Source organism: Psammomys obesus, unplaced genomic scaffold, assembly GCF_907164565.1.
Source record: "Psammomys obesus unplaced genomic scaffold, mPsaObe1.curated_primary_1811, whole genome shotgun sequence".
In the NCBI taxonomy this organism is placed as follows: Eukaryota; Metazoa; Chordata; class Mammalia; order Rodentia; family Muridae; genus Psammomys; species Psammomys obesus.
The window spans coordinates 20,007,872-20,031,975 of NW_026592510.1; the positions used below are offsets into that span (position 1 = coordinate 20,007,872).

Consider the following 24,104-nt stretch of genomic DNA (forward strand, 5'->3'; position numbering starts at 1 on the left):
CTTCTCTTTTCCTTTCCTTTTCTTTTCTTTTCTTTTTTTTTTTTTTTTCTTTTCAATAAATAGAAAGGCTGGGAACGTAAATGTCACACCACACAGGCAGGGAATCAGCCCCTGCTTAGAAACACACTCTCCATATAACTGCTAAACGGCCAGCTGACAATAGATTGAACAAGTGGCTCTGTCACATAATATGAATCAGATGTTACTAATCCCTCTTCCCTCACCCAGTAAGCTGTCAGCTGGGGTAAGTCATGAATGCCCCACCCCACACCTGTCACATAACACACACTGTGTATTGACCTGGCTCTCTCTGTCTCCTCCCAGGGTCCTTCAAAGAAGACAGCTTGCTTTGTTTTATGGAACCAACACTACCCCAGACCCCTCTGCCATGGTACTGTTGACATAAGCAAACTTCTTGCCTAAAGGACAATTCGGCTCAGAGCCTCTTCCCAAACCTCCTCTCCCACCATCAAACCTAGCCTATTGCTTTTAGGAAAATGGGTTTAACTGGAGATCATCATGTTAGTCGAAATGAGTCAGACTCAGAAAGACAAATTCTGAATGTTTTCACTCGCATGTGAAACTCAGATGACATTATCATCATCATCAACAACAACAAAAGACACAAAAGTACATTGATGACTGTCTGTGAAGAGCACGGGGGCCAAATGAAAGAGAAGCAGATGAAATGGTAGATTCAGCCAGAAAATTCTAGTCTTGTGAGACTATGGACAAATTCCTCACACGCTAGCTTTCTTTGAGACCAAGAGGCTGACTTGAAGACCTCAATTAAAGCCCATCTCGTGAAAAATTATGTGAAAATAATACAATTATTAAAATAACATTTCACTGTTTTGTGTAGAATTTAGATTAAAAAACAAAGGTGTGAAAACAGAAAGTGGACTCTTTGGAAAATGGAAAGAATAATCAGGAAACAGGTGATGCCAAAGAAGTGAATGGCACGAATAAAATCCGAGCACCGCATCACGTGTGTTCGCAGTTCTCATAATGAAACCTATGTATATTTAATGTACACTGATTTTTTTAAAAAATGAGATAAAGTTCTGTCGTGTAACTTGGGCTGGTCCCAAATGCATGAATCTCCTGCCTCAGCCTTTTAAGTGCCAGAGTTCCAGGCATGTGCCAGCATGCTGAAAGCAGAAGACAAAATAATAATAAAGAGAGAAAAAAGAGAAGAAATAAAATGAAAAGCAAACAATGTAAGCAGAGACAAGATGGAACAGGTTGGGAGAAGATGGAGAGAACACAAAGCACATGAAAAGTTTCCATTTGCATTATCCTAATGTTCTGTTTCTCTGGTAAAAGAATAAAAAGGGGTCTGCAATACATTAAGGATTTACTTGGAAGAAAATGTAATAGGTTATTTTTGAGCTAGCAACAAATGTTTATTTACCTGAGATAAAGCACTGATAACAGACCAAACAAAAACATACAAACAAAACAATTCCACCCAAGTATAGCTTAATGAGTTTACTGAAGTTTTAATTTCAGAAATGTGGATGAAAAGGCTACTTATAGGAGCTTGTGTGAATCAGCAACAGCATCACCAAAATGTCCACCACTTACAATTGGTGGAACCAAATTGGAACAATTTGGTTCAATTTTTGAAAACAAAACCAATTTGTTTTCAACCAAAACAATTGGTGAAAATTGCATTCCTGGAGCTCCCTACACAAGTTACAGCTAGGTGGGCCAGGGATATTCTTCTCTCCTTAGACTCTGTTACTGCTTGTATAACCTTGTGGAGGGCCTTTGTAGAGCTTGTACAGTGTTATGAGTTCAGGAATAGCTGCACACTGACCACTCGAATGCCAGACTCAGATTGATAGAAGTTTATTGAATGCTGAACAAAAACTGGCCGTAATCTGAACTCAAAAGCCAGACTATAACTTTGGTCAACTCCTAAGGCATGTTAAAAAGCAAAACAAAACAAAACAATAAAAAAAAAACATATCCAGGTAACAAAACTGTAACCAGGTGTAGGAAACAAACCACAACTAGGTAACAACCAGGTAACAAAAACACAACCAGGTATCCAAGTGTAGGAAGCAACAGTACATCATTTTGACTAGCTAGACAAAGTGTTTCTAACTGACCTTTAATTTGACTGGTTCTGCAGTTGGGGGACTTCATAGAGTGTCCAGGTAACAAAGTATACAAAGCTTGAGAAATGAAACCATAGAGACATAGTTCATTTTCTATTGTTGTACTAAGACATCATGACCAATGCAACTCATAGAAGAAATAGTTAATTGGGCTCATAATTTCAAAGTCCATGAGTCCATGACCATGGCAGGAATTGCGGCAGCGGAGCAACAGTTGACAGTTTACATGTTGAGGCAATAACCTTAAGGCAGAGAGAGAGAGAGAAAACACTAATTCAGAACAGTATGGGATTTTGAAATCTCAAAGTCTATCCCCAATGACCTACCTCCTCCAGCAAGGTGATACTTCCTAATCCTTCCCAAACAGTTCCACCAACTGGGAACCAATCATTTTAATATATGAGTCTATGGGGTCATTCTCATTCAAACCATCACACACCACCAAAAGCCCACACCTACTATGTAGGCTCCCAGTTTTGTTTGTTTTTTTCTCCCCCACAGGTTTGATTTGACTTCTTTTCTCTAACTGGTCCTCCTTCCTTCCTTCCTTCCTTCCTTCCTTCCTTCCTTCCTTCCTTCCTTTTCTTTCTCTATATGAGTGCTCTGTCTGCATGTGCACCTGCAGGCCAAAAGAGGGCATCAGATCCTAGTGTAGATGGTTGTGAGCCACCATGTGGTTGGTGGGAATGGAACTCAGGACCTCCAGAAGAACAGACAGTGCTCTTAACCACTGAGCCACCTCTCTAGCCCCCTGGTCCTATTTCTTTTTTACTTTATGTACCCTCAGTTAAAACCCAACTGGCCAGCACCTTATACGTTTGGACACTTTGTGGTTTTAGAGAATTAACAAGAACTTGAAGAAGACAAGGAGGCTTTCACAGCCCAGCTCCTGGCGACCTTGACCCCAGATGATGCCTCTCTTTTCAGAGGATGAAACCTGGAGATTAAAGATTGCCTTAGGGTTTTTCTCAGAGATTTCCTCATTCTTGAATCTTCTGCCTTGGAAGGGAGTTCACTTAGGCAAACTGCCAGGACTTCACCTATGGTTGCAGGAGAGGGAAATCCTCTCAGCTACCTGAATGCTTTCAGAATTCCAGCCGCAGGCTTGAGACTTAATGCTCGAAAGATCTACAAGATCTCAAACACTTCCTGAAGCTGTTATACTTCTTCCCAGAGCAGTAACACTTCTCAGGACTCTGATGGCTATCTGCCAGCGTCCATTTGCTACCAAGAGTTCAAATCCATTTCATTTAAATCCTGCTCGACAATCTCTTGATTTGTTAAGCTCATTAGTCCTGACCTGACAATAATCTACCCCACTGTGTAGCCTTCACTGTCTGCCCACTTTATTTTTAGAGGAAGGTGGGATGAGAACCTGCCTGGAGACAAAAGATGGTCTCTAGCAGTCACTTCATATGAGATACTCCTCTCTAGGGGGGAATGTTTCAATTTAATAGAAAGTCATACAATAAGGAGCAGTGTTTTAAAATTTTCCAACATTTACCATAGATCCTATTAGTTCATGTCTTGGTTCTTTTTCTATTTCTATGCTAAGATACTGTCTTGGTTAGGGTCTTATTGCTGTGAAGAGACACCGTGACCATAGCATCATATAAAGGACATTTAATTGGGGCTGGCTTACGGTTTCAGAGGTTTAGCTCATTATCATTATGCAGGGGGTCATGGCAGCACACAGGCAGACATGGTGCTGGAGAAGGAGCTGAGAGTTCTGCATCTTGATCCGAAAGCAGCAGGAGACAAAGACACACTGGCCAGACTTGCGCTTATAGAACCTCAAAGCCCTGCCTCCACAGTGGCATGCTTTCTCCAATAAGGCCATACCTCCTGATAGTGCCTCTGTATGGGCCAAGCATTCAAACACATGAACCTGTGGGGCCATTCCTGCTCAAACTACCACAGATATCATGATCAAAGAAATTTATAGAAAAAAAAGTTAATGGGACTCCCAGGTGCGGAGAGTGAGTCCATGAACATCATGACAGGGAGCACGGCAGTGGACCAGCAGGCCTGGCATTGGAGCAGCAGCTGAGAGCGCATATCTGATCCACAGACAGCTAACTGAGAACGACATGGGCTTATAAAACCTCAAACCCAACCCCAGTGACACACCTCCTTCAAAGGGCCACACCCCTAATCGTTCCCAAACAGTTTCATCAACTGGGGACCAAGCATTCAAATATATGATTGTATGGGGGCCGTTCTCATTCAGATCACCACTGTTCAGTATTTGAAATTAATCTACTAGATTATTACATGTTCAAGGCACAGAACTTCTGGAATTTTGAGTATAAAGACATATAGGCCTTCAAAATTAACACAGTATGAATCATTCATATGGTCTTGAGGCCACACACACACACACACACATACACACACACTTGAGCTCAACTAAATTAGTCACATGATGGAAAGCCAAGAAATCTGAGAATTTTGTGAAATTATTCAGAAGAGTCATTTCTCCACTGAGCTCCTTATGAATTGCAAATTAATTTTCACTGGGTAATGGCAAATTCATTTTTAAAAGACATTTCAAATTATGTGTATGTGTCTGTGTGTCTGTGTGTAGGTATGTATTGTGCTGGTGCCACTAGAGGCCAGAAGCATTGGATTCCCGCACCCAGAGTTATAGCTATGAGCTGCCTGATGGGGATGCTGGGAACCGAACATGGGGACCCCGGAAGGGCAGTGTGTGTGCTTTACTTCTAAGCCACCTCTGCAGTGCAGAGGTGACATCACATTCTTGAGAGAGTACTCCTAAGTATTGCAAGTACTCAGACACCAGGATTCTGTGACTCAAAATGTCTTCCTTTTTGATCATCAACAGGATTTAGTGCACAGCTAATAGGAAGGATATCCAAGTCGCTCAAATTCTCCAGGGTTTTCTCTTTTGGTCCCCATGCTGTCTCTAATTCCATTGGAAAGAGATGCAGCTTTGCATGCAGGAAGTTTACGGGGCATTATCTTGTTTATTGACCGGCTTAATCCTTATGAGGAAACTAAGGAAGGTCGCAGGGCAGAAGAGGAAGGTAAACTGCTGCGCAGCTGCACCCAAGACATTTGCTGGGCCAATGAAAGCGTGAAACCAGGACAGCCTCTCAGAAGATATTCTCCATCAAACCGTGGGTGCTGAACCTTTGTGTCCCTGTGTTAACCAGTCAACAGATATAGGCATTTCCTGGGGAGGGAGGCCAGAGGCCTGAGGGGAAGCTCGATAGCTCCCGATGGCATCCTTTTCCCATTATCTTTCCCCTTCCTTTCTATTTTCTATCTTTTCATTTGTTTTATGACAGCTATTTCCTTCATGAGTCATAGTAGCTATTCTGGGCCCGCTGTTTCACGTTCTTGGATCAAATATGGAGCCAAATTTAATTACTGGGATTAGTTACTGTGGACAAACCAAATTAAGTAGTAAGTTCAATATGTTCGACTCTTTTGTGTAAAAAGAATAATGGTTATGAGTGAATAAACAAGGATTAGTCTAAATATTGTATTTGGAGGGCCAGGTGTTCACAGCAGACAGATACCAGTAATATGATGCATCCGGGGACAAAGGAGCAGATTTCTCTCAAGGAAAGTGCCTCGTGTGGTTCCCACAAGGCACTCCTAATCCCTGGCACGTCCCTCACCTCCCATCATGATGACTGACATGCAGCCTCTGGCTCTGCTTATAATGCTCTCAGCTGCTCTTCCTCCTTGCCTTCCCGATGATTCTCATGTCAAGGAGGAACATGATTGACTTTCATTCATTTTTGAGTCCAGAGCTAACAGAAGTAGCTTATATTTCTAGCCAAGGTAAGCTTTCCCACCATATGGGTGTTAATTACAGACTCATATTAGCTGATTGATTTAAAGCGAGGGCAATTGAATATATCCATGGTTTTCTGCCAGTCCTATGCAATGCCTTTTAATTGCCTGTGTAAATGTGTTTAATGGCCTCTTTAATGCTGAAAATAAAGCTTTAAAGTAGGTCATTTGGGAAATTAGAGATTTAAAGATTGAGGTAGAAATTATGGTTGAGTTCAACAGTGATTAAACACCTAGTTTCTTGAATAGTATTAAAACAGAACATTTGAAATAATTAGAATATTAAATTATATATTTATTGTCTGTATCCTTTAATTGGGGGGCTATTGAAACCAGAAAATGAATTCAACTAAATGGCATTTATTTACAGTTGTGTTCAAACATTCCAAATTCTCAAGATGAAATCTTTGAATGAAATTCCCAAGGGAGAAAACATTGAGATAAGTGAAGGATGGTGTATTAAGATAATTATGACACATAGATGATGGTGTATTAAAATAACTATGACATCATATTATATATGTATATATATTATTTCCTTTAAGAATTATTAAGCACACCTAGAAATGTAAGTACATTAAAAAAAAGAGAGGCAATGAAAAGGCACTTGATGTGCAAGCCCAAGTTTGATCTCCAGAATCCATAAAGTTAGAGAGAACCACCTCCACAAGGTGACCTCCACACACACACACACACACACACAATGACACATCAGCTACACACGTAAGTTCATGAACCCACACAATAGAAATTTAAAAAAAGAAATTTGTGCTCACTAAGTGCTCAGGTACTGCTGATGTTATCAGTTAATCGCTATCATCTCTGACATCGGGAGAGCAGGACTTTTATTGTTGTCCCCACACCCAAAACAACTTCTGGCATATAGTGACAGGTGGCAGTGAATGTACACTGAATGGATAAATGGATGGAGAAATCAACCACATAAGCATCAAAAGGCTTTGGAATATAACCAGCCTCCAGCCTGTGGACCATGTCAGGCCAAAACCCAGCTATGAATGTGGCCCAACACAGAATCATAAACTTAAATGTTTTGGGGGAGCCTTTTGTTTGTTTAACTAAATTGTGCGAGTCTCAAGCATACATTTCATAGATGACGATGTCATAATGAAGTGTCACACAGTTGAACATGCTTAAAGCATGGGAATGGCTGTGAAAGCTTGACGTCGAGATGGTTAATAGAACAACTCATTAAAAAGCCGAAATATAAAGACTGAGCTGAGCACTTGGCAGGCCTTTGATTGTGGTGATCTTGCCATGTAGCCCCAGCTGACCTGGAAACCGCACTGCTCCCGCACTGGTGTCCCAAGCGCTGGGATTACAGGACTGTACCATCAAGCTCCACTGGAGGGTGTCATCGTTGCTTTCTGCCTCACATTCCTCTTCTTCCTAGTCTTCTTAAAGATCTGTTTATCTTGTTGGGTGGTAGTGATGGACACCTTTAATTCCAGCACTCTGGAAGCAGAGCCAAGCAGAGCTCTGAGTTCAAGGCCAGCCTCATCTACAGAAGGATTTCCAGACAGCCAGAGCAACACAGGGAAACCCTGTCTTGAAAAACATTAAAAAACAAAACAAAACAAAACAAAAAACTGAAAAAACAAAAAGAAATCAAGGTTTATTTGTGTGTGTGTGTGTGTGTGTGTGTGTGTGTGTGTGTGTGCGCGTGCTTGTCTGTATGTACATGTTGAGGGTAAAGGCATTGGATCCCCCTGTAGTTGGAGTTCCAGGCTACTGTGAGCTACCAACATGGTGTTAGGAACAGAACTTGGATCCTAGGAAAAAGCAGTATGTTCTTAAAGCAGCTGAATGATCTCTTCATCACCATGATTTTCTTCTAAGGCTAAATCTAAAAATGCTTGAAATAACTCAGTTTAACTCATCTTTAAAATTTTCTTTTACTTTTTTAGGGCCCCAAATACTTAGAGCTAGTATGGCCACTTTACGCTGAAGGCAGGTTTTTCTACCCAGTCTACCAGATACCTCCTTACTGTGATTTCCAAGCCAAGACCTCGGCCATACGTACTGCAAACTTTGACAGGGATCCAGTCCCTTCCTGACATCCTGCCCCACCTAATAGTGTCAAAGCACATCCTGAAGACAGCGGCAGTCAAGGTAAAGGGTGGGAAACAAAGACTAACGCCGAAGTACTAGGTTTTGTTCAGGAGATAGAGATGCAGAGCTTGTGAGGGTTATGAGGGTCATGTTCATCAAATAGGAGCGCGCTCCGGGGAGACCGCAGGAAGCGGAAACGCTACCGGTGGTAGAGTGGGGTAGAGACCCTCCAGCAGCATAAATCATGACACAAAGGCTTTTTAATCTTTTAAAAGCTTAGGCCTTTTAGAAAGACCAGTCTCCTAGCCAGCTAGATAGTTTAACCTGACTAAACCTAGCACTCCCCAAACCCCCCCCCCCCCGTGACTCACTTCCTCCAGCAAGGCCACACCTGCTTCAACAAGGCCACACCTCCTAATGGTGACACGCCCTACGCACAAGGCATTCATATTCATAAGTCTATGCCAGCCATTCCTGTTCAGACCGCCACACCAGCAATGTGATTTTGATTTGCATTTCTCTGATTGCTAGAGACGTTGAATTTTTTCATGTGTTTATTGGCCTCTGCAGAGTCATTTGAGGTTCATTTCATTGGTTTATTTGTTTAGATTTTTTTTTTTTTTTTAGGTGTTTGAAATCTGTGTGTGTTCTAGACATCAGCCTTTTGTCAGATGCCTGGGAGAAACTGTCTTTATGTTGATTGAGGTGGAAAGACCAGAAAGGTGGATGGCACCAATTCCTGGATTCCAGTCTCGCTTGTCTAATAGAGGAACTGGAGAGCTGCAGAAAGCGCACAACCATCCATCTCTTTCAGACTTGGATGTGACTAGCTGCTTTAGTTTCCCTGAGACGGTGGACTGCAACCTGGGATTGTGAGCCACCACAAACCCTTCCTCCTCTAAGTCGGTTTTTGTTGGGGTATCTTATCACAGCAACAGAAAAGAAACTGAGACAGATGTGTAGGTAGCCAAAATTATCTTCCATTTTGTAGGTTTTTTTCTTCACATTTCCTTTGCTGTACAGAAGCCTTTTGATATTTTAATTCATTCTTCTCTGATACATCCTGAGTCTTTTTAATTTTTTTATTAGGTTCCATTTTTCTATTGGTGTTCTTATTTCCAGAGTGACTGTTGGGTTTTTTTGTTTGTCTGTTTTGGTTTTTTTTTTTTTTTAACTGTACTTTTTCCTTTAGCAGTTCAGAGTTCCAGGTCTTACATTAAGGCCTTTAACCCATTTGGAATAATCTTATGTGTAGGATGAGAGATAGGTCTTTGTCTTCTTCCCCGCATGTGGATATTCAGGTTTCTAAGCACCGTTTGTTAAAGAAGACATATTTTGTTCAATACCTATTTTTTATTTCTTAATTATTATTATTATTTATTTGCTTTACATCCCAATTGTAGCCCATTCCCTTCTTTCCTTCCGGTCTCACCCCCCCCCCCCCCCCACTTCTCAGAAAAGCCTCCCCTCACTAACCCACCCCAGCACATGAAGTCACATCATGACTGTGTGCATCCTCAGTGACCTGGCAAGGCAGTCTCGCCAAGGGGAAGTGATCAAAAACATGCAACAAAGTCCTTGTCAGAGACAACCCTTGCTCCCCTTACTAGGGTACCCACATGAAGACCATGCTGCTGTTGGGGTACATACGTGTAGGGTCTAGGTCCCATCCATGCATGGTCCTTGTTTGGTGCTCTTGAGCATATACCCAAAAGATGCTCTACCATACAACAAGGACATTTGCTGATCCATGTTCATAGCAGCTTTACTCATAATAGCCAGAAACTGGAAACAACCCAGAAGTCCCTCAACCTAAGAATAAATAAAGTGTGGTACATTTACACAATGGAAGACTACTCAGCTATTAAAAAGAAGGAAACCATGAAATTTGCAGGCAAATGGATGGAACTAGAACAGATCATCCTGAGTGACATAACTGAGACCCAGAAAGACACACATGGCAGGAGCCTGGCATAGCTGTCCTCTGAGAGACTCCACCCAGCAATGGATCGAAACAGGTGCTGGGACTCACAGCCAAACATTGACTCACAGCCAAGCACAGGAAGCCTTGTAGAATTATTCCTTTTGCTCAGGACTTCTTTGGCTTCCTGGAGTCTTTTAGCTTCCATATGAATTCTAAGATTGTTTTTGTATTCCTGTGAAAAATGGCATTGGAATTCTGATGAGAATTACCTTCAATCTCTACATTGCTTTTAGTAAGATGGCTGTTTTTACAATATTAATTCTTCCGAATCATGAGCATTTTTTCTTTTAGTATCTTCTTCAGTGTTTTCAATGTAGTGGTCTTTTACTTCCTTGGTTAGGTTTATTGTAAGGTGTGTGTGTGTGTGTGTGTGTGTGTGTGTGTGTGTGTGTGTGTGTGTACTGTGGTGGATGTGTGTACAGGTGGGGTTCTTGCCTGTGCATGCATGTGTGTGAGAGACCAAAGACTTAAAAAAAGTGGGTATTGTTTTAAAGTTTAAAGCCTGAATGCCCTGAGAGGAAGAACTAGCCTTACTGCATTCTTTCCTGCCCTCTAATTATACAGTTGCTAAGAAACCAGCCCATATGACCAGGCCAGAACTATTTGTAGTCTTGACACCTAAAGTGGACCAATCATTTCAAAAGTCAATTTCCCTTACCTAATCATGTAATGACAAAGCATGTAAGTCCCTGCTTGCATTTTTTCCCCTTAAAAACTCTGTACCCCTGGACCTGGGGGCTGCATTCCTCTCCTGTTGACATAGGAGGTTTGCATCCTGTGTTCGAACATGTATACAATTAAAAAAACCTCATGTATTTACAGCGGAGTCTATTTATTCCTGGTCTCTTGGGGTTCATGAACTGGGCATAACATGTGGAAGTTTCTATCACACTCCAACTTACCATCATCATCATTATTATTATTTTTGAGATAGAGTCTTTCACTGAACATGGAGATTGCCATTGTGGTAGATGGCTAGCCAGTGATCCTCCAGAATCCACTATAGCTGCCCTTCCAAGCATGGGAATTACAGACACGTGCTGCCATGCTGGGCTTTATATGTGGGTGTCTGGGACCTGAGCTTGGGACCTCATTTGACCCACTGAACAAATTCCCAGTCCCCCTTGTGTATTTTTTCAGTGTTTTGGCATTGAACCATGTTGTTGAGTGTTTATCAGTTCTAAGATTTTTTTTTTCATCTAACTATCTAAGATTTTTTAATGGAGTTTTTTGATTTATTTTCTTTGTAACCCCTCTTACTGCCTTCCCTTGTTTTATTGCTATTAGCTACGATGTCAAATCATTTTTCTGTTGCTGTAAAGAAACACTCCGACCAAGGCAACAAGAAGGGCTTGCTTACAGTTTCAGAGGGGTTAGTCCGTGATTATTATGGTGGGGAACATGGCCACACGCAGGAAAGCATGGTGCTGAAGAAGTACCGGAGAGCTCTGTGAGAGCTATGTATCCTGATCCACCGGCAGCAGACAGGTGGGGTGGGGAGCTAGCATGGCTTTTGAAACCACAAAGCCCACCTTAGCTGTGCATCTCCTCTAACAAGGCCACACCTGTTCCAACAAGGCCACCTTCCTAATTCTTCCCAAAGTCTATCAGCTAGTGACTGAGTATGCAAATAGATGACCTGATGGGGGCTGTTCTCATCCAAACCTGTTGAATAGCTTATAGGGAGAATGGTCATGCTTCTCTTACTCCTGATTCTTGTGGAGATGTTTCGAGTATAAGCCTGGCTATGAGATGACCATATAATTTCTATTGAACCTCAAGGAAGAGTGCAAACGGCTAACGTAACCAGTGAAGAATTAAAACTTTGTTTAGAAATTAATCCGCTAGCCATGCAATATTGAAGCAAAAAATGAAGCCAAATTTTTGTCTATTATTACAAAGTTGCAATCAACTAAGACTTTTCTTAATTTTACATGAGATTTAATTCTACATGAGAAGATTAATGGTTCAAGAAAATTTAATAGCAAAAAAAAGTTAAAATGTCATAAATTAACATTAATGTTGGCATTCTTATGTTTAGTTTAAAAGATATTTCAAATTTCTTTTATAAAAATAAGAATTTATTTGTACCACTATCACTTAAAAAGTTAAGATTGCTGATTGTAGCCGGCAGTGGTGGTATAAGCCTTAAATCCTCAAACTCAGGAGGCAGAGGCAGGTGGATCATTGAGTTCCAGGCCAGCCAAGAATATGTAATTGGACTCTATTAAAATTTTGTTGTTTTATTATTCATTTTAAACGTGATTGCTTCAGTTCCAAGTGGTGGAAGGTGTTTTTTATAAAACATTCCACTAGATGGTGCTCTTTTAACTTCCTGCAGTTTGACTCAGTCGCTGATGTCAAGTTTAACATTTAATGAAACTATATTAGTGGCTCTGACTCAGAATCTTCTTAGCCACAAAACGGAGACTAGACCATGTGAGAAGAGTATAACTGTGGGAGTTCACTGAGAAGGCCCTCCTGCGCAGCAACAGCATAGTACCACCAGGCAGACCCCGGAATATGCATGTGTTCTTCAGGACATACTTTTATAACTTATCAATAATGGGAGTCCTAGACATTAGTAGGTTTTACTTAATAACAGTGCTGAGCTAAATGATTCCAGAAAAACACACTAACAGTGTTCGTGAGGTTCAAATGTCAATAGCCCCTTTTAAAATGGTAAACTTATTTTTTATGTCTGACATTGTATATGAATCCATATAGAGGCCAAAAGGTACCTCTGCATGATACAGACTTTTTTTTTTCCTTAAATTATCACAAAGGAATGAACAAGAACAGGGAAAGCAAATTGAGATTGCTGTTAATATTCAAAAGGGTAAATCAGCTGAGTGTTCATTTCCGGAAGATCTCTCATCTAGATAAATTAATGTTGACAAAAACATGAAGGCTGGTTAGATGTAATGAACCAGGCAGTCGGTATGATCATAAGTTCAAATCCCAGTGGGCCCACTCTGGGACTGCAAGGTCCCAGGCAACGTGCATGAGTCAGTGAGGCTGGGGCCAGCAAAAGTCCTGTGCAATGCTCTTCTTCCTCCAGTTCATTTCTTGAGAATGTGGTGGCTTCAGTGGCTTCATGATCTGACCTCCTGGCCTCTACTAGCAATACTGACCTTGAATAGGGAATAAGGGCAAAAAAGTACACTGATGGTATTTGCTTGTGGATGGAGAAAATAAGATTTTTGAGAAAAACAAAGAGCAGACTACTGTCACATATCCAAATGACGTAGATGGAAAGTTATGCCGTATAACATTGAGCACAAGACAAGTCCCACCTGCAACTTAAAAGTTAATTGAAAATTGTAGGCTATTGCAGTTTGGGATCATTTGGACATGCTCCCCTTCTTTTAATTTGACCAGGCAATGGAATATACTATTTAGATTGTGATCTAGAATGGCTTACAGTAACATTCCAAATTTGAAACCTCAAAAAAAAAAAAAAAAGGTTTGGTAGTCTATAAGCTTATTTTTTGAGGTCCAACAGAAATCTGACTTAATGACAGACTTTTTTCCATATAACATATATATTTTTGCTTATAAGAGTCCCTAGATGGATTAAGCAAATAAGTTCTAGTGATTAGGAAATAATGTGTTCATCACTTGTCACCTAACTTAGAAGTTTCAGTTTCAATATGCATCATATTTCTTCCTGCATTTGTTCAGTAGATTTTTAACGCTATTTAGCAATTTAAACACTCTTATATTATTGTTGTTGTTGTTGTTAAAGCAGTATCTTCTTCCTCCAATTTCACAAAATTTTTCTGGATTGCAGAAACTTAATTTGAAGTTTTTCAAGATACCGAAGATTTATTTTTCTTTTTGAGTTCTGGAAATTTTCAACATACAGTGTTAGAAATCTCAGTGGAAATTTTTGTTTGTTTTTCAAGACAGGGTTTCTCTATGTAGCCTTGGCTGTACTGGACTCTCATTGTAAAACAGATTAAGCATCTATGAAGTACTGTTTAGTAAAAAGTAGACCAATTTTGCACAAATATTTGAAAAACTAAAAACACCTGTGTAAGGAACATTGATTTAATAGTTATTTAAGTTTTATTCCTTTGAAAATTGTTGGGCTGGAGAGATGGCTGAGCACTGACTGTTCTTCCTAAGGCCCTGAGTTCAATTCCCAGCAACCACATGGTGGCTCATAACATCTATAATGGGATTTGGTGCCCTCTTATGGACTGCTGGCACACCTGCAGGCAGAATACTGTATTAATAAATTAAAAAAAAATGTTGGGTTTTATTATTTTATTTATTTATTATTAATTTTTTGAGACAGGGGTTCTTTCTGTAGTCTTGGCTGTCCTGGACTTGCTTTATTGACCAGGCTGGCCTGGAACTCACAGAGATCTACCTGCCACTGTCTCCCTGACTGCTGGGATGACAAGCATGTGCCACCACACCTGGCTCTCAGTGGAATTTTTCAGCCACTGTACATCTGCATGTTAAAAGTACAACAAAATGCCTCATAATCTGGGGCTTTATCCCTTCCAGGCATTTTCGCCTCAAGAGAGTTTCTTTGTACAGCACATGCTATAAAGTACTTTTCCAGTATCTGCTAGAGAAATAGGTGTGGTGAATCAGGACGTTCCAGTTTAGTTGTGACTGGAAAAATTCCTAATACCCTGGCATCATTAAGACCACGAAGTTGACTTAGAAACTCCATAAAGGCCCTTCAAGTACACAACTATGTGAAAATAATTAAGAGTGTGTCAAATAAGCCAGGTGTGGTGACAAATTGCATTTATTCTGAGCATTTGGGAGGTAGAGGCAGGCACATCTCTTATGAGTTTGAGGCCAGCCAACAATATATAGTGAGACCCAGTCTCAGAATAGGGAAACAACATGCCCCAAATATTCTTGGCGCTTGTGACTGTCCTCCTAGCCAAGCGTCCTCCATCATGCACAAGTTCAGCTGTTGTCCCTTGCCAAAATTATATATATATATATATATATATATATATATATATATATATGTATATATGTATCTCAGCTGGTGGAGGGGTGTATCCAGCTGCTACTAGCACCTGCTGTATGTGACTGTGCCTGAATTGCATGTCAACCTTCCCAGTGCTTCGACCCTTTAATACAGTTCCTCAAGTGGTGGTGGCTCCCAACCATAACATTATTTTCGTTGCTACATCAGAACTGTAATTTTGCCACTGTTAGGGATCATAATGTAAATATGTCTTTTCTGACGGTCTTAGGCGACCTCTATGAAAGGGTCATACGGGTCATTCCGACCCCGGATGGGTTGCGCGACAGGCAGCGAACCGATGGACTAGAGATACCGATAGGGAAGACTAGAGGAGAGGGGCTGCCCACTTAGGAAGCTACACGAGAGAAGCCTCCATCCCTGCTGTGTAAAAGCTTTCTAGGTGTGGCCTTTTGGGCTGAGGAGCACCCGCACCCCTTTACATAATCCATCCATACTCTTTAAGGAAGTCCAACAAACTCTCTGGTTCTCCAAATTTTCTTTGAGGACCCTAGGAGAAGCGGCACGGTGGCTTATATGTCCCCTGGGATGAAATTTTAGCGATAGTCTCAAGGGATGATGCAGCGGTTAATACCACTTGCTATTCTTCAGAAGATCTGAGTCCCATCGCCAGCACCCCCACGGAGGCTCACAACCACCTGTAACGCCAACATCAGGGAGTCATTCCTGGGGGCACCGCGCACGGATGGAGTGCGTAGACATACGTGAAGGCAAAACAAGAATACATAAAATTTAAAATTGTGTGAAATAAAAACTATACGTTTAGAATCTTGAGAGAGAATTCATGAAACACAGAAGGCACCTGTTTGGGAAGAGGAAGGGAATCAGTAGAAGGGACAAGAAAGGGTAATGGGTGATGAACATGACCAGAATATAATGAAACCCATTATTTTGTACAATACATGCTAACACGTTATTTCAAAGCTAAACGTTTTTACACTATTTTTGCTATTTTTTTTTAATTTTTATTTTTTACAAAGGAAATCTTAAGCCTACACATTTGAAAAAACCTGGTGACTACGCACCAAGTGTACCAAGTGGTAATTCAGGATTTGCCACGCCAAGAGGAAAAGTTTAAAGTCAGCTCTCTAGGTCGCTCGTCTGTCTTGTGACCCCAAGCCTTTGGGGCTAATTGCCTATAAGCCCACGAGTGGAGCGGAAAACGCCCTACTTGCTTTAGGTCGGGCCGCTCAGGAGAGGCTCAGGGGTAGTCTCCCGCAGCTGCTGGCAGCTCCCCTGCTGTCTCCGCACCGGCTCTCAAAGTGTGCCCCTCTTTGACGTGACCGGCAGCTTCCACGTAAACGACTTGACCGATCAAGGTGCCAAGAGCGGTTGCACGTCAGGGACTTACTTGGAATTTCTTTCCCAACTTCACTCCCCCACCTCCACCCCCCCACCTTGGCACCTATTCGCAGCTGGGGAAGGAAGTGAAGGCGGTCGAGGCGCCAGTTCGCATCCCTGCCGGGAGCCCGGACGACCCCGGGAGCAGTCTGAGGCGCCCGAGCACCAAGGCTGGCCGAACCTCACAACCGGTAATAATGGGGGAAAGCGCCCTGGGAAACTGCCTCAGCCATCGTCCCGTACCCACGCACCGAGCCGCTCCCACTCCAGCCTGCGGACCCCGCGACCACAGCTTTCTCTCGCGGAAGGGGCGTTCCCGTCGGTTAGCACCGCGCCCCGCCCCCCGGCGCGCCCGCCCGCTGGGAGTCCCGAAGGTCGTTCCTGGGCGGGGTCTCCAAACTCTCGCCGCTCTTGACTGGTGTCCTGTTGCTAAGCGACGGCCAGGGGGCGGGGCCAGCGGGAGAAGGGCGGTGCTCGGTCCCAGGGGCACGTGCGGGCCCGCGGCTGCGCAGCCGCCGTCCCTCCTTCCCTCCGGCCCTCCCGCTCCCGGCCGCGCCTCCAGTGCCGCGTCGGCCACGCCCCCGCGCTCGGGCCGAGCTGCGCACGCGTGGTGCGAGCGGCTACCTTCCGTCTGCCCGGCGGCTCGCGGGGCGGCGGAGCGACCCGGTGGCACCGGCGCCGCAGCTTCAGCGGACCGGGAGCCGGTAAGCCGAGGCGTCTCGAGGGAGGAGCAGCGCGGGTACCCTCCGCGGCCGAGGGGAAAAAAAAATGGTATTCGAGTCGGTGGTCGTGGACGTGTTGAACCGCTTCCTGGGAGACTATGTGGTGAACCTGGACGAGTCGCAGCTCTCCCTGGGCATCTGGAAAGGTAACGGGGTCGCCGTCCCCAGGGCGCGGCCTCTCGGGGCCGCGGGGCTTGGCCAGCCCGGCGCCGCCACCTGCAGCTGCCCGCCTCGCCCTTCAAGTTATGTAAAGCGGGGCGGCGGTTCCCTGGCGGGCGGCGAGACGCGGGGGGAGGCGCGGACTGGAGCCCGGGTCCAGCCCTGTCAGTTTCCCTCCGGGCTGTAACGAAGGCCCCGGCGAGCCCACGGCGTGTCGCACGCCGCCTCGCACGTGAAGGCCAGGCGCTGTCCGCGAAGACGCCCTTCGTCCCTTCCCTACCTGGTTTCTGGGTGTTTTCCGGGCGGGTTCCGGCCACTGAACCTGGACTTGGGGCTTGCTTGGCTCGGGTAGGCAGATGACAGCGGGGAAGAAAAGGGAAGGAAAGCCCCATTTCAGAGTTACTCAGGGAGCTGCTTCTGTTTTCAGGTCGCCGCCGGAGCAGGTGGGAATGTGGGTGTTGGTGAGCCTGAGTAAAAGGCCTGGTTTTAAAAGAAAATTAAAACAGTCGGTCAGGACCTGAATCGGCTTTCAGTGTCACGGCCGACCTGAAGAAGTCATGATGAGCGCACCACTGCATTTGCTTAGACGGAAAGGGCTGCATCTTCCTTTTCCTTTTACTGCAATGCTTTACCTTACTCACTGTCTTATTTTTAGTGCTTATTTTTATCTGCTTTGTATTATGTTCTTGTTTATTTTAAGTAGCTATTAGCAATTGGAGGCCTTCTTGAAATGAACGTTCCAGGCCAAAGTTAGGGTTAATTATTTGTGTAAATAGTGTGTGCATTGTCGGATAAGCACTTACTTCCCAGCTTTCTAAAAAACACTAGTTGATCTTGGGCCTTTTTATATTTGAAATAGTGGAAACAAGTAATTCAGTTTTGTTAAACAAACCAACCAACCCTCATATAGCTAGTTACCTCCTTTCATGATTAAGCAGGCAAACATTAATCCATAAATGCTAGCACAGCTTCTTTGAGACCAGGTGATTGCAGGTTGCTTAATCCGTGCTGCTCCTCAGCTGCAAAGTGAGAAGGACAAAACTTGCCTCTATGCCTCAGAAAGAAACCTTAAAGATACCCGAGTTAGGTCCTGGAGGGATGGCTCAGTGGTTGGTGCTTTTCCAGATGACTTGGATTCAAGTCCTAGTGTCCACATGACAGCTCACATCCATCTGTAGCCCCAGGGCACCCGCCTACCTGGGCGCGCTTACACAGAAAATAAAAATTAAAAGGAAAAAAAAAATTAAGAAGAACAAGAAAAAAACTCCTTAAGAAGTGGTTTGATTTGTAGTGAAATATTGTTTCTGCATTCAAGGTGTAGGTTTGTGTAGAATACAGTTTATCAAATTTATTTAACGTTTACCTAGAGTGAAATTCACTCGTGTATAGTTGTTTTAATAAATGTCAAGAAGTGTGTATCACCATCCCAATAATGATAGAAAATTTTTCTACAAGCCTACAAAATCCCCTCTTCTATTTCTTTGTAATTGATCCTGCCTCATTTGCCAACTACTGCTCTGTTTCCATCTCTGTTATTTTTCTTTTTCTAGAGTGTCATAAGTGGAATACTTTGGCTATGTAGATTTTTCTTTTTGAGATACAATTTCACTATGTATCCCTGGCTGGCCTGGAACTTACAGAGAATCCTCTTTGCCTTATCCTCGGGAGTGCCGGAATTAAAGGGGGGTGCTGTCACATTTGGCTCCTGTGTAGCCTTCTGAGCCAGGCTTCTTAACAGATTGCAGAGAAGTGCATGTATCATCTCATCTGTGTACTGCACACATCTCTTTGGCCTGCCATCCCTGTACTTCTGAGTGGTGTTTCACATCATGGCTGTGTTATAAACATATGCCCCCCCACCCCCTTATCTCTTTTTGGCAGTTAAAAGGAAAGCTGCATTAGGTTTTAGTGTGAACTAAATCATTTCTTTGAGGTAAATACCTAAGGGGGATTGTGAGTGATAAGTAATTACGTAACATTATGAGAAGTGACATGATGCATTTTGGTTATGGTCTGATTGTGTCTCCTAAAAGTTCTGTAATGGAAGCTCTGCCCTTAGTTCAGTGCTGATAACAGGTGCTGGGTCTTTTAGAAGTCCATGCTCTGGAAGGGACATGGTTTTGCCAGCTGCAGATCTTTTCTGCAAGTGTGTGGTAAGTGTTAGAGCCCCAGAGGCCTGAGGTGGCTGCTGTTCCCTCTGCTGCAGCCACCGTTGCTCTCTACACTGGTAGCAAGTTTTATCCCGTGGCATTTACTGCACACCTGTTCTTCTGCCAGAGGTTGTATAGGAAGATATTCAGTCAGGACATACATAGTTCCTGGTTTTAAGAACCTAGAAGCCTTAAATACACAAAGAAGGAACAAACAAATAATTCTCTCTCTCTTTTTTCTTTCTTTTCATTTCTCTTTTCTTTTCTTTCCTTTTTGTTTTTGGTTTTCTGAGACAGGGTTTCTCTGTCTAGCCTTGGCTGTTCTGGACTTGCTTTGTAGACCAGGCTGGCATGGAGCTCACAGAGATCTGCCTGCCTCTATATCCCTGAGTGCTGGGATTACAGGTGTGTGCTACCATGCTGGGCTGCAACAAATAATTCTTATGATCTAGGGGAGACTTCCAATTCTCATTTCCTAAATTTTATCTTTACATATACATTCTAAGATGTTTCCGTAGACCTTTAAATTATAACTCAATACATATTAATTGTGTAAAAGACATTTCTATTCATTCATTACACATCCACCGTGCTGTAACCACTCTTTCTTTTTTCACTTTTTCTGATGTATCTTCCACTCCCCTTTGCTAATAGTCCTCCTACCATTTTCAGGTTTTCTTTTCTGTTTTTTAGTTTCTACCTATCAGAGAGGAATATATGTCATACTTGGCGTTCTGCCCTATGATGTCCTCCAGTTCCATCCATGATGTGCAGTTTCATTCTTTATATCTATCTCATATTTCCCTTTCCAACTCATCAGTTGATGGATATGTAGGCTGACCTATACTTGGACTTTTGTAAGTAGTGCTGCAATAAACATGATTCTTTATGCCCCTCTTGTATTCTGACTCCTTTGATTTGAATTTACTTGTATACCTGGATCATAAGATAATTCTGTGTTTAGTTCTTTGAGAAATTAACATACTGTTTTCCTTAGAGTCTATCCTAATATTATTCTCACCAGTAACGTATAATATTTTTTAAAGCTGATACTATATCTTTCCTGGCATTTGCTTTTGTTTGTTTTGAGACAGGGTTTCATATATAGCCAGGGCAGTAGTTTTTATTTTTTTGTTTGAGTATCAGCCATTTTGGTTGGATTAAGACAGTATCTCAGTGTAATCTTGACTTGCATTCCACGATAGCTAAAGCTATTAAGCACTTTTTATTGTATTATTTGCCATTTATGCTTCTTAAAAAGAAGTGTCTGTTCAGATCATTTGACCATTTTTGGACAGGATTACTTGCTCATTTGTATTCTTTGTGTGTGTGTGTGTGTGTGTATGCATGTGTGTGGGCATATAGGTGTACAGCACTGTATGCATTTGCTTGTAGAGTCCAGAGGCAAACCTTTTTTTGTTCCTTAGGCTATGTCCACCTTTGTGTTTTGAGACAGGTTCTCTCACTGGTCTCACTGGAATTTGCAAAGTAGACTAGGCTAGCCAGCAAGCCCCAGGGATCTGCCTATCTCCTCCTGAGCACTGAGATTAAGAGTGTGCCTCATTATGATACCCCCTCTCTCCTCTCTCTCCTCCCATTCTTTTCTCTCTCCCTCTCTCTCTTTCTCTCTCTCTCTCTCTCCAAGGTCTTATATATAGCCCTGGAAGGCCTGGAACTCCTCTGCAGGAAGACCAAAGTCATCTTGAAACAAACAGATAACCAAAAATGAAGGAATGAATGAATGAATGAATGAAAGTGGAGTCTGGGAATCTAACTGCATTTTACCAAATTAGCTACCTCTCCAGCCTCATTTGTATTCTTCACGGTTTTTACATATTCCAGATAGTATTCCTTGTCAGGTGAATAGTTGGCAAAGACTATTTCCCAATGTTTAGTAATTCCTTGAGAATTTCATACCGTGTTTTTTAATATATTCACTCTCCTCCCCTAACTCCTTTCCACCTTTCCTTCACTTCCCATCCAACTTTGAGTTTTCTTCTTCCCCGTTCATTCAGTCCAGCGTGTTTTCCAATTAGTCTCGGGAGTGGGGCTCTGGCTTCTTCCTCTTTCAGCAGCTGTTAGATACCAATAGTTACTTCTTAGCTAATGGTGATATTTTATGTTTACTCCCCTGTCTGGTCCCCATGCTGAGCTTTTGTCAGGATTGAACTTGTGCGTGCTGTCATAATCACTGTGAGGTTATATGTGAAACTGCCTGGTTGTGTACGGAAAAGTTTCTTTGATGTTATCTCCATCTCTGGGCTCTTGTAATCTTTGCATCCTCCCTTCTTTAATATCCCCTAGCCTTAGGAGAAGGGTTTTGGTAAATATGTACCCCTTAAGGCTGAGCACTCTACACTCTTATTCTCTGCGTGTTGGCCAGTTGAGGGCCTATGTGTCATTTGACATATACTGTAAGGAGACGCTTCTCTGATGAAGTCTGAGTAAGTTTGTATCCATAAGTAGAGCAATAGCATATAGGAATTGTTTTAGTAGTATGTCCATTTAACAGAATAATAGTGTTGGGTTCTCTTCTAGGGTCTACGACCAAGGTAGCCAGAAGTTCTAGGTCCCTATAACAGGTCCAGGTATGAGTTCCATCTCATAGAACAGGCCTTAGAGCCAATCAGAAAGTGATTGGTTATTCCTATAACATTTGCACCACTATTGCACCAGTGGGGATATTTTGTGAGTCTCGTCAAAGTCTGCAGGTCTTAGTCACTGAGTCATTTGCCAGTATTTCTTAGGTTTTTTTTTTTGTTTGTTTGTTTGTTTGTTTGTTTTTCCTGTATTCTTGTATTATCTGTTGGTGAGTGAGGTATTGGACTTACCTACTATAACTGTGATGAAACCTGTCCAGTAGTATTTTATAAAATGATTACTCTGAAGTTTGTGGCATATGTGTTTATAATCCAAAATAATCTAATTGAAGAGTGCTTTATAAATATAGTAACTTTTGTTTTTGACTCTTCTACCTTGAAGAGGTATCATATATAAGCTTATGTACTGCTTTCAAATTCCTTTGTTTATAATTTTTCATCCTTTGTGTTTTCTTTCTTTCTTCCTTCCTTCCTTTTTTTTTTTTTTTTTGTAAGTTTGAGGTTCTTTCAAGCTGTATTTTGTTGGGTGTTTTGAAAAATCCAGCCTGCCAGTTTGTATAAAGAGAGAACCAAGAACATTTACATTTTGGGGCTATTATTAAAAGATAACTTATTTGTTCTTATAATTTTGCTTTTCTTCTGGTTGTTTCAAAAATTTTTTGTTTCTTTTTATTACTAATACTTAACTCTATAACAATTTGTGATTCCTAATTTTCATTTATTTCCTTTCTCCTGAGTTATTCTCATATTGTCCTGATTATTTTATTTTATTTTATTTATCTTCTCCTGGGTGTAGGGTTCCTTTTGTAATGCTGTGTTAGTGGTCATGGATTCCATAGTCTATGCCTGCTGTGGGAGTCTTTATGTTATATTTATATTTCAGGTACAGAAATGCATCATTCCGTGGACCTTAGAGTTTTTGATGAGAAATGCATTGTTCAGATAGATTGTCTTGTTCCTTGTGTGTGTTTGTGCAAGTGCACACATCTGTGGGGTGTGCATGTGTATGCAAAGTCATTATGGGATATTAGCCTTAGGCATCATCGTTCACTTTTTCTTTCTGAGCCAGTGTCTGTTTTTTGGCCTGGAGCATATCAAGTAGGCTAGGCAGGCTTGGCAGTGAGCCTGAGGGTTCAGCTAGTGTGTGTTTCCCCAGAGTTGGGATAACAAGTACATTCGTATATTGGGGCTCACACTCATACCTTGTGCTTACATAGGAAGAACTTTATCAGTGAGCCTTTCCCTAGCCTAGATTTTTCTCTAAATGAGATTTGGCTGTTCCCTCTTGCAGCGTTTCATATTTGTTCTTTATTCTTTGATATAGTTAAACTGCTCAGTTTAACTATAGGATGGTGTGGAAATGTTCTTTTTGGCTTATGACTTTTGGAGTTCTAAATGCTTCTATACTTGGGTTATACCTTTCCTAAGATTTGGTAGCTTTTCTGGTTGTATTTTGCTGAGTTGGTTTTCTGTTTCAGTTTTTCATTATGTATTCCAAATATGCATGTTTGTGCTTTTGATAGTACCCAGAGATTGAATGTACTATGTTCATCTGTTTATTTATTTACTTTTTTTACATTTATTTTTTTTTGCAAATTCTAGTCCTTGCGTGTGAGTTTGATCCCAGTACAACATAAGCTCGGCATGGTGATGTACATTTGTAATCTCAGTACTTGGGAGGTGGAGGCAGGAGGATTAGGAGTTCAGTCATTCTTGCTGCAGAATGAGTGGGGACCAGTCTGGGTTACATAAAATCTTTTCTCAAGTAAAGTTCTGTCAAAATGTTCAGTTATGCTGGCAAAAACAGATAGTCATAAAACACCTCATTTAGCATTTCCTTCATTGTTAGGTGTGTGCCTCCAGTAGAAACTTTCACTGTGATGGTTCTCAGAACACCTGGTGGCAGTTGGGCTGTAGCTGCATGGAATACCTATGAGCTTCCCTGCACACCAGAATGACTTAGGGAGGGATGTAGAACTGCCTGGGCCAGTTGACTGGAGTTATTTCCGTTGCATATTCGGTGAGCCTATGTTGAGGTTGCATTATGTCAACAAGTCAGTGCAGGCTCATGTATGGCTCAGGTTCTCCCAGAGCCCTTCTCAGTGCA

The 24,104-nt window shown here is 42.2% G+C and overlaps 1 protein-coding gene across 3 annotated transcripts in view; it reads left to right on the forward strand.

Moving 5' to 3' along the window:
- Positions 1-16,992: 16,992 nt before the first annotated feature.
- Positions 16,993-24,104, forward strand: part of Vps13a (vacuolar protein sorting 13 homolog A) — a 195,576-nt gene continuing 188,464 nt past the window's right edge. For all 3 annotated transcript variants that reach the window (XM_055614054.1, XM_055614056.1, XM_055614057.1), the window contains exon 1: positions 16,993-17,234. In XM_055614054.1, coding sequence (XP_055470029.1) covers positions 17,135-17,234 — 100 coding nt within the window. In that variant the 5' untranslated portion in view covers positions 16,993-17,134. The remainder of the gene's footprint in view (positions 17,235-24,104) is intronic.